Below are 16,101 nucleotides of genomic sequence, written 5' to 3'. Positions count from 1 at the left end.
AAGTCTTTAACTGAAGCACTTTCTGTGTGGCATTCCCACCAGTTAGCAGCGAAGCGAGTGTCCGACGACGACTGTGATGCGTTCAGGCGCGCCGTTAATCTTTTCGTTTCCGTTCGGTTGCACGTTTTGAGTTTGAATGCCGCCATGGAGGACGAAAAGCGCGCCTTCAAAGCTAAAAAGGCAAATGCAAAGAATGCACACACACACACGGCCACTTCTCGCGTGCATGCATGCACATACACTAACAAATACAAATACACAACACCAACACAGCTCAACATATGCAAATGGCTAAAATGGCAAACAGCTGTTTGGCACGTTTCTGTGGGGCCACACACAGGTAAACAGGATATTATCAAAAGCATTTATCAATAAGAAGGGAGGGAATGTTTGCTGCCAGACACAATTGCATGCATGTATGGGTTTACATGTACTTAGTGGGTACTACTGCGCAAACAAGTAATGTTAATGTAAACGGAATGTTAAAAAGGGAATAGAGAGAATCTTCTGAAGTTAGTTAAGTCGCACACTCCCTAAGCAATGTTAGAAGTAGAACTTTTTGTGACTTATGATGTTTGCTAAGTCATACACCCGCTGAGGAAAGCTCGCTCTTTCCTAACTCAGTTTTACGTTAAAAGCTCTAAGGATAAAGCGGCCAATGAGCTATTATGTGCTTGTGCAAATTGTTGTTCCGGTAGGATATTTAGTGAAGACCTGAACCAGTATTAAGGTACTTTGATTTGTGTATTCTTAGTTAATTATATATTTTTTAAAATTTGAATTACTTTTTACCAATGTTCTAGTTTTCGAGTTAATTAAAACTTTATTCCCTCAAATTTTAGTTAAAAATTTATTCTTTTTTAGTAATACAATTTTTTTAATTTTCCCCGAAGAACCAAAGTTTAGCAGATTTTTGTATTTTTTCAACTAAAGTTGCGAGAATTCCAAGAAATCTTATATTTTAAAATTAGCGTTTTCTCCTGAACAGTTATAGAATATTCAATCTTTATGATAAGATACTAATATATATAGTATGGCGCTGCAGTCAAGTTAATGAGATTTCCACTAATAATTAGATTGATGTAGATTATTTAAAACGTTTGAAGGTAATATTCAAGATCACGATGTATGTAAATACAAATTACCTTACCTGGTAAAACCAAGGAAATTATTCTGAACTTTCATACAAAATTCTGATTATAGCTTTTTTGTGAAATCAAAAATTTTCTTTGTGGCATTAATTTACAAACCATTGATCCCACCTAGATCAAATCGGTTGTCTGAATATAATATGAAACGAAAATACCATTGCTGGTGAGATATCACAATTCGCCACGAAGGTTAAACCTGATCTAAGAATCGATTATTCTTATGACAAAGATACTCCTGTCGATGCTTTGAAATTTCACTACTCCTTAGAAATTTGTTAATTTAAAAGACCAAGTTTATACTGAAGGAAGAAGGAAGGCTTTTCACTAAGCTTCATCACAAAGTAATTGTTTCTCATAGATTTTCTTTGCAAGTTGTCTATGGCTTAAGGCCTCCTCCGGTCAGGCAACCATCTAACCTCTCAATATATTAATTTTTTTTTAAATCTGCAGTTACCTCGACGATTGAGAGGATATCCAAATCTCTACCAATATATCTACATTCAGTACTTATCTGTTCTTTTGCAAGCTACGAATAGCTCCAAATAAATTTTCACACAATTCCAATCAATCAACTAACAGACAAAAAATGCTTTCACTAGTCAGCAATTTTCATCTATATTACTGATAATAAGCTTTCGACGCATCCTACGAAATCGACTAGATCACACACTGAAATATTCTATGATAATAAAAATGTTGTAAAAATTTCGAAATATAAAAATATAGCACATCTAAGGACCACCCTACTATGCATGCGTTTCATATTTTCCGACAGCTGTGACCCATCAATGTTTAGCTGCAAGAAGCCGCAAGCGAGTGTTGATTTGTTTATACAATAATATTTCATGTTGTTTGTGTTCGAAAACTATCTAGCTCATGCATACAGACACCAACAACTATGTACATGAAGTGTAGGTGTATGCGTGGTTTTGAAATATCAATTTTATTTCAACCAAAAACTAATAGAAAATGCAACAGCGCGTATAAAAATGTCAAACTTTTACGTGTTTGGCTTTGCTTTTCAGCAAAAGTTCAGCAAGTCACACACATACATTTATGTATTGAATATTTCTACACCGATTTTAATGTCAACTTTGTTTTGAAAACTAGTTTTTACCACCAAAAAACAATTATTTTGAACTGGCTCAAATTGTTAAAATGACTTTGCAATGTGAAAATATAAAAATAAAAACCATAATAATAATAACTCACCTTTATCATCGCCGTTGCGTGCCGACAATTTATTGATCTGCTTCAATTCGGTCAGCGAAAGCTCCACAGCATCGGCATGCAATTGTAGGTTGTTCTTGGACTGTAAAGGGTTTGAAATTAAAAAAATAACGGTTAAATACTAATAAATGAAATAATGATTATGGAATTATGGATGTATATAACGGTACTCCTTTAATTGAGAATTAAAAATGTATTTGTTCTCACACACAAACTCCAGGGATGTTATAAAATATTGATACGTGGAAAACGTTTTTATACAAATTTAAAATAAGAGTTGCCATATTTATTGCATTGTAACAAATTCGATCAAGCAGCTTATGGCGGATATTCAACGAGTAAATATCTAAGCAAACTTTATTTAAAAAAAGTTTTTGTAGAGTTGCCACCTAATTTGATTTAATAGTAATTATTAAACCATAAATAGATACATACATATGTATGTATTAGTCCAAAAACTAGAAATGCATTATTAACTTGGAAGGATACTATTTATGATAGTATTATTAAGTAATTGACTATATAACGTTGCCACCTAATTTAAATTTAATTTTTGTATTCTGCAAAAACACGGTTATTCAAAAATAATAATTTCCGTGCCTTGTTATAATTTATTTATTTATTTTTTTTAATTTATTTGCGAAAAAACTGGCACTACTATATTTTAGTAGTCTATATTACTATTATTTTATAAAGAGGAAAGATTTGTTTGTAATGGTTAACCTCAAAAACTACTGTGCTGATTTCAAAAATTATTTCACCATTGGAAAGCTACATTCACCCCGAATAACATAGGCTATATTTATTTCTAGAATCTCAACTTTTTGAAAATAGTTCCCAAGTGAGAGTATCAAAAAGACTCCGTGATGGAGAATTTTCATCTCAATCCGAAAATCGTCTCTCGAGAGAGAGTCGAGTAACAAGCGCTCGCAATTGCTTGCTGAACAAAATTTCAAAACCTTCCAAGTACGCGCTTGAGAGTCGAGTACGGAGTGTGTGCAGCGGCTTGAAGGACAAAATATTATATTAACGCCTTCATAATCAGAAGAGAAAGATTACGGACATCAAAGTATAGAGGTAGTAATCAAGTTTTAGCTCATTCCAAATAAAATATACAAAAAATAAATTTCTGTTCGAATTTTCCTCATTTTACTTTTTTTATATGAACCCACGGAAGAAACGGGAAAGTACATACATATGTATGGGAGAGTGTGTATAAGGGTGTAAAAACTTATAACTATTGAAATGTTTGTTTAAATAAATAAATCTCACCTTTTCGATATCAGCCATCATGGTGGCAGTCACCTTAGGGCGCTCCTCACTTTTGCCAATTTTATTCACAATCAATTTCAAGTCGTCGCGACGATCCTAAAGTGGTATGATGGAAATGTGTGAGAAATTTGTATTTGGACTTGTGTGTTTAAAATCATTATGTGTAAAATGCTTCAATGAATGCAAGTGTTTTATGATTTAAGAACAACTAGGAAAATTACAATCCTTAAAAATAAAAAAAATTAATATCAACAATAGCAACATAAATATGATAATTCCGCCTAAAAAGTCGTAAGGAAGCTCTGATTATATCGAATGTTGTGATCTTTTGGGCACTTATGAGTTTCAAGCTGCTATGCGTTATATGCAATGAGATTGTTTGTTTGTGTATAGCTTGTTCGTGGTTTGAGTCTAAACTGACAATTTGCGTCAACCAGCAGAACTGCATTTTGGTGCTGAGCGAATTGTTGTTTTATATATTTATTTATGTTTTTATTTTATTATTTAGTATCACTTTTTAATACTATGCTTAATTGTTTTTGTGATTCAATTTGTATTTTGATTTAATTTCACCAACTTCCATGCTGATTTTTAGAAATATTATGCCTTTAATTTTTTTAAATTAATTTATAGCCTTTTTTCTTTTCGTGTTTATCGCTAGTCATATTTTAAAGGTATTTTCATGACTGCCAGTTTTGCACTTCATTTCTAGTAAAAGAATTTAATTGAATGGTTTATATTTTTTATATTAGGTGTGTTCGTTTCACCAACAATCTTTTTATTGTGTTAGAGATGTGCTTTCTTGTATAAAAAAGGATTTATCAAACAAATAAGAAAACCTTTTGCTTTTCTCTCGTTATTCGAGTTATCTCGATAGTTGATTCAATTCACCATTCTCCGAGTTCCGAATACTTATTTACCTATTTAAATCACATGTTGAGAAATTCAAAGTAAGAAATAATTCTTTCACTAATTTTTTATAATGTTAATGCTTGTTAATGCTTTTTTCATAAAAATTTAATTGCATATTTGATTTATTAATACGTTCTCAGTATGAACTATCCACGTTTTGTATTTTTATAAATTTCTTTGAACACTTTATTAAATGTAATTATTTTCTTTTACGATTTTCAACACTTCTTGCAATAGATTTAATTTATGATATCTGAAGAAATTTCTTTTAAAAGTATTAAAAAATATTAAAAATATTTAATTTATTTTGCTGCTGAATGTACTTCATTTTTGTTGTGGTTTTTGTTTATAATACATTGTTTATAATGTACATTGCAACATTAAATTACAAAATATATATTGGAATTATATTCAATATATTCATAATGTGAGTTATTACTGATATGTCACATAATTTTCAGTCAATAAAGTACCAGAAATTTGAAGATTAAATCATTCATATTTAAAAGAAAAAACTATACTAAAACTATACTAGACTTCAACTCTGATTGACTTTTTTCACAATATTTAAATATAATATTTTTGAGATTTTTTTGTTTCCGAATTCTATCTCCATAAGTGTTTAATTAAAACCTGAAATGGTCCAAAAACTTCTTTAATCACACGCACAATCCTTCCACATTAAATAATTATTACTGTTGCACTTGCTAAGAGGACACCACGCGATAAAATATGTTGTTTAAACAGTCAAACCTCATTTGTTTACACGCACGCGGAAGTAAGGCGATGATGCAACAATTTGTTGCAAGAACACGTCGCACTGTTGCCGTTACAATTAGCGTTTCCCAACAAAATCGATGTTTTCTAGTGAAAATATCGCGTCGCACTGAGTGCATTTGGTCAAAAAATATTCCTCACGGCGCTCACCGCCGATCAAAGCACTCACAGGAAAACGCTTGTGAGCGCAAACGCTTTCGTCGTTTTTCAATTATAAACATTTTAATTTTCATTATGCCGCTCTTAAATTTGTAGATCAAAAGGCAATAAAACAGCCAAGAAGGCGATAGCCACGAAGAAAATCGATAAACAAAAACAAAATAAATAAATAATCAACAGTTGTAACAGCGACAAAAACAACAGCAATCACACCGCATGCTGCCACACTAGGCGCTCCAAATTCCTGTTGTTTTTCTACTTCTTTGTTGTTGTTTTGTATATAATTAGCCACATTTCGTTTGTCACAGCACACCACCGCCCCTTTGGTGGCTATTTTTGGCACACCCACCGCAGCCACTGCCTCGGGCGGCCAGCCAGTCAGCCAGCCGTTGGCTTGCTCGCCAACAACCGGCGCACGACCGCCTGCTTTGTGTGACTTAGTGAATAATTTGGCAGCATTTGACATTCAAAGAGTCCGTCCATAAGTAGCGCGAGATAAAATCACCATAATATTTAATATGCCAAAAATTTTTTTGTTTACCTATATACTCCCAACCTACCCAGTAGTGAATCAGATTGTCACAGCCGAAGATAAAGTACAATAATAAATCGATTGACTTTTCTCCAACGTTTGGAGAATCAAAGACAGCTAATATTTATTAGTCGCTCCACCTCACCTTGGTGGATCAACTCTATGATGAAGTACTTATCCTTAATAATTTCAAAAGGAGAGATATGGCCCGACACATGCAGAATTCCTACATGTTTCAGAGTTATGCTTTAAGCATTCTGAGACGAGCAGTGGAATTATAATGAAAGTCATTTTTAAAATTGTTTTGTAGACATAGTTTTACTATTATAGGCTCTATGTTGAAGGAGACCTTGCCATATGGGACCAAGTGGAATATAAAGATATGGCATTGCTAAATTTCAATACTGGGTTGTTAATGATTTTCTTGGAAATACTTTTATATTTTTGGTCACATTCTAAACTAGCTCAATTGAACTCTTTTCTAATTTTACTACTATCATTCACCTGATTAATGTCTGGCAATTAATCAAAACAGCTAAGTATACCACTAGCTAAGTGGCGTCCATGCAACCGCCTATTCATTCATGCTTCAGTATTCTCAACAGCGTCACGCTTAAATAGTCGATTTTACGCTTAAATAGTATCGGAAGGCACGACTTTTGGCACTAAATCAGCATTTCAAATCAACTATTTTTTAGTGTAGAAAATCGCAAAGCAATTAAATGGTGGGGGAGAAGTACATATGCATACGAATATACAAAGAACAAAAAACAAGGGAGAGTATGAAAGCTCGTCTACCGCTTGCTGCGGCAGGCAGTATTGCGTGCATGGCTCGTGAGTTCGATACACAATTAGAACAAATTGTAGGTTTTTGAAAAGTAACGGCAAGTTCGCAAACAATGTTAGAAGTGATAATGGATGGATTTTGAAAATTTAAGAAAATCGGTCGAGATATAACATATCGATTTATCTCCTATAATCTATTCCAGATATCGGGTACTTCTAAATTTTGTTTTAGCTATCGGGGAAAGTAAAGATAACTTTAGTAGATTGGAATTGATAAACTCCGTTAAGATTCATCTGATCTCCGAAATCTGTAACGGCTATCTAATTTTTGGGATACTCCAAGAAGTCTTATTTTATTGTTCAGTCGGACATTTTTTGTACTAGCAATTGGTGTCTCTTGGCTAAGATAATCCATTGTATCTCTAAGATTGAAGTCAAACTGATCGCTTTGTAAGATATGATTACTTGACTTCAAACCTTCGGTCTCGGTTTTTTTCTTTCTAAAATTATACGTTAGTTATTGAATATAAATATTGCAACCTCTATTTAGGGATCATGAAGATTCGCGTATCATGCCTCCAAAAAAGTATATCGTAACGTTGACCCATAATTACCACCACACCCTCATCTTCATAAAACATAAATTTCTGCGAAGCGTGCTATAAAATTTGGCACTTGTAATTTATTTGACCACGCAATTTGATACCAAACAAACTCCGAAAACGTTAAATGGGGAGTCGAAAGCAATATGCACATATGTATATACTCGTACACCGATATGTATGTCTGTATGCATTTGCTGGTGCATTCATTCCATAAATAAACAAGTGACGTGTACCCGAGATACATTTAGTGCTCTCGCTCGACGGCCACCTCCACGAATTCGCCTTTTTTGACAATGCTGCTGTTGTACTCCAAGATACTCAAATTAAGATGCCGGCTGTAAAATGCAGCTGGAATGCGGAACCGTAAGCGTTGCGCTGCATGTGGCACGCGCCACATAATCATGCAAACACATAAAGTAATTGGCCACATATACATATGTACATTTGTATGTGTATGTGCCTGAGCGCTGCAACTTGAAACGCTTGCAAGTATGCATTGCTTAAATTTACGAAACTCTCCATTGAAGTAAATATTCAATCTTCGCGCGCAACAGTTTGAGTGCCACTGTTGTAAGCAATTGTGTACTTACGCTAATCTCCTCTAGGCGGCGCTCTAACGCTTCAATGGATGTTTTATCGTACGGTTTTTCAATCAGATCATTTATGCGCTTCAGACCTTTCGTGACGAGTTCTTCCAAATCGATATTCAGCTTTTCGAGTGTGGAACGCGGACTAGGCGTATTGCTGCCGTCGATCGGCTGGGGCACGCCAGGCACTTTGGATCTGGAAATATTAGGTTCAGTGAGACTACTTACTAAATATTTTCTTATTAGCTTTACTGTAGTAAATATAGGAATATATCTACAAAATATGAGGAGAATTTTCAATAAATCACAAATTCTAAAATAATAAAAAATTTAATAATATAAAAATTACTAGAGAGATGTTTGGAAGTAGTTCAAGTGTGCTTTATTGGTAATACAATTTTTAGTGATACGATTTATGGTTTTATATGTAGATATTCATATGTTTAGTGGCAAGAATTAAAACCAAAATTATTTAGCAGGTTCTTTAGAAGTATCCAAAAAGTGTAGAGATTCTTATTCACATACTACACAATAATAATTCACTCAGTTTTCATTTAGTGTTTAAAATTTATTTTTTTTGAAGTCTCCAAAAAGTGGAGACATTATTTTTATTCAAATATTTATAATGGAAACATAAAAATAAATTTTCTATACAGTGGTAAGTGCTGTGTAAGATGTATGTCAGTGTAACGGAAGAGTCTCCAAAATGTGTAGAGATATTTTTCATAAATTTAACCAATATTTTTAACATTTGTAAACTTACTTGGCTTGCTGCACTTCACGGAACTTTTCACGTAGAATCATCTGTGTTTTCATAACCAAGCGTGAAAGATTACCATGTTTGCCGTGAGTTTCCAACACCAAGGAATCACCTTGTGATATCAATGTGGCGGCATCGGGCGCAATCAAAAGTTTCAAATCCTCAATGGCGCTGTGTGGATAAATAAGTATTTGAATTTTGCATAATTGTCTTCTGATTAATAGTCGAAAGCACATTTAAGTCTTCTGAGTAGAGTAGTTAACTTAAAAACACTTACACCTCGCCTTCGTTGCACTTTTCGATTTTCTCCCTGGTCGCCTCCATTTTGCGTATCATATACTTGGCCATCTTATCGAAAGTTTGTACGCGTTGATCCAGTGGTGCGTTGTCGCGAAAACTCAGCGGACTGTCGGAGTGGGGGCTCTTCAAAGTGATATTGGAATCGTCCAAAGACGGAGAGGTGGGTAGAACTTTGCTTTCAAAGAAATTTGGTTTCTTAGCACCGGGTGTCTCAATGCGACTCTAAGTGGTTAAATACAAGGACAACATTTTTAATTCAATTAAAATAATAGTGTGGAGTTTAATTTGCTTAAATAAACTACTCCTGAAAGCCAATCGTAACAAGCCGTTTAGTTGCTAGTGTAGAATGTGGTGTAAATGTTTACCGTATCACTATCGGAATCAAATGTTGGTGTCATTTCTAGTGAGAATCGCGGTATATCCTCATCATCGGAGAAAACCAAAGGCTCCAAATCATAACCAGCCTCTTTGTCAGCGCTATAAAAGCTGTTGCGCAGAGGTGAATCCAGCGCGCCCTCTGACACATCTTGTGGCTTCGCTTTCTTTGGCGACTGCTCTTCATCCAAGGCGAGCGTAAGTTGGCGCCAACGTTTGGGTTGCTTCGGTGTAGCAATATTCGTGCTCGAAGGCTCGTCCACCTTCGCCGGTCGTTCGTCGTCATCTTCTTCCGAGTCTCGTAATATATCACGCTCTTTTTCTATGCGCTTACGTTTCTCATCGAACGAGATTCGCTGCTTCTCCACACGCAAGAACGGTGTGCTTGTGTTGAGTGGCACTGCACCGCGCAACTCCACGTCATCCAGTAGCGGTGAGAGTGGTGGCTGTGGCTTGGGTGATTCACAAAGCGAACGTTTGCTTTTGCTGCGCTGTATTTCTTTGCCATCTGCGTCAAATCGCATCGAAGAGTCAGAATCTTCAGACAGATCGACAATTTGTACCGTCTCCACATATTCAGGCACGAATGATTCCACACTCTCCAAAATATTTACGGTTTCAACGATCTCACCAACCTGCGGCTCGAATTCTATATTCTGTACGGACATTTTGTCGTGTGGCAAATTACGTTCGCGTATCTCCACGACTTTAGCGTGTTGCTCACCCTTGCGACTTTTACGCTTTGGCGGCTTAGCGGGCGGAATGTCTGACGTTTCAATGGGCGTGGCTGTGGAAATGTGTGAGAATAGTGTGCTAGACTCAGCTAAACGGAATGTTTGTGGCGGCAAGACATCGGGTAACACTTGTGTGACCATCGCCTGCTCTGTGGCGACTTCCTTTGCTGGCGGCAACTCAACTGTGGTCTGCAATGGTTGGGACCTCTCAAATTTGGTCGGTGAATCACCGGCATTTTGTGAATCATTTACACCTGGTGTACGTGCGCGGCGTTGACGTACTGTATTACTCAGTACAACAATTTCAACATCAGAATCGACATTTTCAAGTGTGTTGGTATTTTGTGCAGTTGCTGGTGGTGTTGGTAAGAGTGCAGTCAGCTCGGAATTTTCATTAAAACGCGTTTTTAAAGCATCCTGTTGCGAATGATAATGTGTTGTTTATAAAAATATTGAAAGTTTAACTCTCCAAAAGTTTTAGAGTGGAGATTTATATTTTGAACGAAATGTTTGTTTTTCCGGTTCTTTTAAGATGTATAAAAAAATTAAAAAAAAAATTAATTTAAAAAAATTGGAGACTGTTCGAAGTTGAATTCTACATTTGTACTCAAATGCATATATGATTGAAATCTTGTTACTTTTAATTGCAGTCAAATGATCAAAACCGAAACTCTCCACTAATATTGAAGCTCTCCACTTTTTCATACACAGTATTAACGTATTCTAAAACTTAATAACACACTCTTTTAATGAATGCAGTGTGATTTAACGATTTTCAAGACTTTTTTTTAGCATATCAGCTTTGCTTTAAACCTTTATGCTCTTCCTCTTCGTTTTTCTGTCTTATACTTTATTGTTAATATAAATTATTGTATTAATTTCCTAAAATATACTTTATAGACAGTTATTTTTACTGGGACATTTACAATATGTTTCTATGCGCCGTTAAAAAATCCATGGCCAAAAGCAGTGTACAGTTACAGCCCCAAATTTGCACCCATTACACATTAAAGTCTACATAAATTCCATGATTTCCTTAATTTAAGTGAATATACAGTTATAAGTTTAATTATACATTGAAATGACACCAACAAATGTTTCCACAGCAGCTAATTGGTGATACGGTGATTGGCTTTGAGGATGAAGGTGGTTCGTTTTTTATATATTTTTTTTACATATGGTATTAGGCATTCTTCCAAGAGTTAATTGCAATGGGATCAATTGATGAGTTATGGTTTAACTATGTTATTGTAAATGATTATTTGTGCTTTGTTATGGAGGAATTAAATATATATATAGTATATTTATATAAGTATTATGTGTGTATATAAGTATATGTTTGTACATAAGAATATTTTTATAGTTATTTGTTTAATTTTTTTTTTTTTTGAAAAAATACAAATACATATTGTATATGTATATTTAATATGAGTATTTAGTATTTGATTGAAAACCTTAATGTCTTACGACTAGTAATAAATATGTATGTTCTTGTACTTCTAAATAATAATATTAACAACAAAAAACAAATATGTTAGATTGCTACATAGAAGAGGCTAGATGAAATATTTATATAACATAGTAAGAACATTAAGAAGAAGCTTTAAATTGTGGAATTGTTATTTTATTTCCTTTTTGGTTATATCAAAGCTTTAAAGAATACATCAACTAACGGTTGGCAGTTTAACCTCATTTAATCTCTTCAAAACACCTTACGACGAAATCGACTTTTTTCTGGGTATTTGACCAAATTTATTTTTGTCGGGGAGGTTGAGTCATATAGAGATTTTCTAGTTTCGAAGTTCGAAAAAATGCCTTTAAAAAAGGATTATAATTAATTACTGAATAAAGTTAGTAAAAAATCAGAAATATAAATATATACTAAATGTTCTTCATTTCTTATACACCAAATGGATTTCTTATATATTAAGTGGAGAAGAAAATCCAAATTATATCCATATTTTGGATTTTTAGTAACTAATAACAATTCTTTCAAAAAAGTTTTTTTTCGGACTTCGAAATCAAAATTTCGATTTTTGAGGGTGATTTCGAAAATCGGAGAATACCCTGCCGAATATGGTCCTTATGGTGTAGACTTGATTACAAGAGGTCCATTAAAATACTTGCTCTCAGAAAGGCCATAGTTGCAATAGTTTCAATGGATTTTTACTGAACAGATAGCATTATTATCGGTGCTTTCTTTTTTACTTTTTAAAGTATTGATCTCATACTAGCAGTCATTCGAAATTAGTCGTCTTCATAGATTTATGTTCTGCTCACGGCAATTTGTCGATAGTCTCTAGACTACAAAGGGGACCCTCATCATCACCGTCGCTGAAAATATAAAAATCGCTTGCAAAAATGCTTCGAGTTTTTTTACTTCGATCGGTGCATATAATTCCCATATAATTTAAAAGAGGGCTTTTAAACACCGTTTCTTATAGAATTTTTTTTGGAACGAAAGCCCGAATTACTGGAAACGGTTTAACCTATAAATATATAATTCTACACAAGTCTCAAAAATTAAAACTCTTCATGGATAACATGGATAATACAAAAAAATTTTGGTTGGCTGGGTGCCTTACAAATTCTACCATATGTTTTTGGGTCGCTGTGCTAGATCAGGATTTTGACATAACTCCCCAGAAAAACAATAAAGCGGATAGCGTTTTTACAAATTCATCGGATTCGCTTGAAACTCACTACTCGGGGGTTTTCGGGGTCACGGATTAAGAATCCGGTTTCAGTCAAAATTCAAAATGGCGGATCAAACGCTTTTCACTCGGGGGTTTTTGGGGTCAGTGATTACGAATTTCACGTTACTTTTCAAAAATTCACAATATCGGATCAATACGAGTTTATTTTTAAAATTTCGGCGCGACTTCGAAAGCCCCCGAATAACCGGATTCATAACAAGACCCCCAGGTCAGAACCAATTTTTTCGTGTCACTGAGTAATTGATTGATATTTGCTAAGGCTGATGATTTACGAGTAGCTTTTTCATGACAATTGACTGCCGAGCGGTCTACACCTGTTAGGACGGAAAACGTGGCTCAGAAATCGAGGTCGACGATCGGGTCTTCAGAGCGAAATGAAGTTTAATTTAAGTAGGCACGAAGAACTCTCCGGAAATACATCAAAATGGAGTTATGATTTACCTCGGAATAGTTTAATAATAAAAGCAGAGAACTGTGTAGCTGGATTAGCGGCTCTAACTATCTAACAAACTGTCGCTGGAATCGAAGAACTATGCACTTATAGCGTTTTTAGACAGCCAAAATAATTGGTCAGTTAAAATTTTTATTGAGAAACCCTTTTTTCCTTTTATACTGCCGGCTACTCGATAACCGATCAGCTGTTATACATTTTTGTTTTTACTTTTCATAAGAAGTTGGTAAGTTTCATCAGCTAATTAATATTTTTAAAATTCAGCCAATCGCAGACAAGGAACGTATATCGTATAAATATATGTAGATTTTATTTTGTAGGATAAATCGATATTAATAAGCGTTTTAATCGAGCAGAGGCCGGTTAATTGATCAATTAGCTCCTGTCTAAAAACGTTATTACATTATAAAATATGGCGGCAAGTAGTGAGACTTGGTGTATCTATCAACTCTCATTCCTATTTGAAGCTAAACTTGCGCTAGGCTCAAGGAATTACTATAAGCTTTGTCTTAATTTTGACGCAGGTCTTTATATAAATAACTGAGAAAAACAGCTGTAAATTTACTAAAATGATTTAAAGTAGAAACAAACGCATTTTGAAGTAGTTAAAAGCATTTCTGCATACTCAGTTAAAACAAAAGTATCCCATGCGGGAATTTAATGAAAGGAGAGTATATTTATACAAAACTATAAAAATCAATTATTTCAATTATTTCTAAATGGACATGGTGAAAGGAAGACTACTAGTTGTGGTTAAGTAAAGAGCTTGGAAATATATATATACGATTTCAAGGATAAAGAAAAACAAAGCAGAGGACATGCACACTTAAACAGTAGCACTATAATACAACTGGGATAAACAGTTAAACCAACAAGATGTACAAGCGGATGAGAGTGGATGAAAGAATGAGTTGAGATTTAATGAATAAGTAAATATTTATGTAATTTCCGACGAGATGAAATGGAAAAGTGCGAAAGGACAGAAGCACGCACCGCAAGCAGTGCAAAGACTAGACTACATATGCATTTATACAAATAAAATATTAGCTGGATTTACCAAAGGATGTGCAGAATGCGAACAGAGAATGAAGAAACAATGGAAGAGGGTTTTAGTAGTGTGTGTAAATAGATTGAACTGAGTAGATTTTCATCAATAGCTGTGCGTTTATAATTACGTGTAATTAATTACTTACCACCACGATGGCGATTACTTGTTGTTGTAACTTTTCTATATCCGGATTCGAAGGCGTATTTATTTGTTTCAACTCGTGCTCCATGGCCCTGTGTGAAAGATAACAATAAATTTTACAATAGGAAATTGATTGAGATTAATTCCGAACAACGATAAATTTACTTTAATGTCTCCGGCGATATGTTGTCCAAGTTCTGCAGCGTAGATTTCATTTCGGTCAAACGTTTGATCACATCTGCGCTCGTCAACTTCATGTAGATCGTCTTGAGCTCGTCAATCTTCTGACGTGTATCCTCCATACAAGTTTGATCGCATGACTTCTTGTATTCTTCGTATAATTCTTCGCAGCGCTGCAGCAGATCTTCGAATTCTAAGAAACCCGAATTACGATCTTGCATCTCTTGTGGAGATTCGAAACGTCTTATCAGTTGATCAGCATGTTCGAAACACTCATCGAGTTCATGAGCCAACTTCAGCAGGGTTTCGAGGAAGGCTTTTGATTGCGTCACATTCTCGCCGAGTGCGTTGTAGAGATGCTTCAGCGCGTCTATCCGTTGACTTAACTGTTTCGGTGAACGCGTGAATTTGTCCTCACATACCTTGCGTCCGGTTTTGATTGTGCTCTCGATCTCTGGTTTGATTTCAGAGAGCGTGCGATAGATTTGCTAATGTGTGGGAGAGAGAGTATATATTATTAAGGAATAGGTGGAATGTAAAGAACCGGTTAAGATGTTAAACACCGATAGTTTTTTAAGATTGGGCATAAAATGCTCTAACTGATACTCTTAACGTCAAATCCAACACTTACTAAAGCATTATTAGCAATCTTTGATTTTAAAAACTACTTACCACACATTTCTGGTATTGTGCTTGTACGGTGCTGGGTCCAGCCGAGGCTACATCCAACACCAAAGTGGAATGTTCGACTGCACGCAGCTCCGCCACAGCACGATTTAAACGGGATTCGTACGCGGGCTGTGGTGCGGTACATTTGTTTAACTTCAGTTGGCACGATTTAAAACGCAGTTCGGTTAAATTCAGTTTCTCCTGCAACCGATTGGCGGCTTCAATCTTGCCATTGCGTGTGTGTTCCGCAATGAGTTCCTCGATCTCTTTGAAACAATGCTTTTTCTCATCGAATTCTTTAACCAAACGCTGAAATTAATTATATAAGACTTTAAGTTCACAGATATTTTAAAGAGAATTTATGCTACTACCTGAAAATCATCCGGCAGATCTTCAATGGTCACATCGTTCTCCAGATGTTCGGTCAGTATCTCGTCGACACGTGTTAGCCAAGCCTCAAACTGTACAATACACTTTTCGGACTGTTCGGCTTCGCTCACCTCTTTCTCCAGTATTTCGGTGCGTTGCTTGGCTCGCAACTGTAGCTGTGTCCAACGCTCCACAATACCATCGATCTCGGCACGTATCGAATTCGCCATAAATTCATGTTCAATTAGCTCATTGCCAATTTCTTGAATTTTCTCCAGCCACTCGTCAGAGTGTGCACGCAGCACGTTCTCGAGATCCTGAAAAGATATATAGAATAGTTAGTCAA

General features: G+C 35.1%; 1 protein-coding gene across 11 annotated transcripts in view; it reads right to left on the bottom strand.

Moving 5' to 3' along the window:
* LOC105213669 (dystrophin, isoforms A/C/F/G/H) overlaps positions 1-16,101 on the bottom strand; it is a 397,492-nt gene that overhangs the window by 326,162 nt on the left and 55,229 nt on the right. For 10 of the 11 annotated variants that reach the window (XR_003752425.2, XR_003752426.2, XM_054232196.1 and 7 more), the window contains 10 exons: positions 15,758-16,072; positions 15,390-15,695; positions 14,703-15,205; positions 14,542-14,629; positions 9,437-10,597; positions 9,049-9,293; positions 8,775-8,942; positions 8,015-8,207; positions 3,654-3,749; positions 2,364-2,463 (listed from right to left, as the gene is read on the bottom strand). Coding sequence is in view for 9 of the 11 variants with exons in the window: in XM_054232196.1 (XP_054088171.1) it covers positions 2,364-2,463; positions 3,654-3,749; positions 8,015-8,207; positions 8,775-8,942; positions 9,049-9,293; positions 9,437-10,597; positions 14,542-14,629; positions 14,703-15,205; positions 15,390-15,695; positions 15,758-16,072 (3,175 nt within the window). In the remaining 2 variants the exon portion in view is untranslated. The remainder of the gene's footprint in view (positions 1-2,363; positions 2,464-3,653; positions 3,750-8,014; positions 8,208-8,774; positions 8,943-9,048; positions 9,294-9,436; positions 10,598-14,541; positions 14,630-14,702; positions 15,206-15,389; positions 15,696-15,757; positions 16,073-16,101) is intronic. The other variant, XM_029041316.2, reaches the window with a different exon arrangement.

This window comes from Zeugodacus cucurbitae, chromosome 2 (assembly GCF_028554725.1).
Source record: "Zeugodacus cucurbitae isolate PBARC_wt_2022May chromosome 2, idZeuCucr1.2, whole genome shotgun sequence".
In the NCBI taxonomy this organism is placed as follows: Eukaryota; Metazoa; Arthropoda; class Insecta; order Diptera; family Tephritidae; genus Zeugodacus; species Zeugodacus cucurbitae.
The sequence above is the reverse complement of the archived record's forward strand: the minus strand, read 5'-3'. Positions and strand labels throughout refer to the sequence as shown.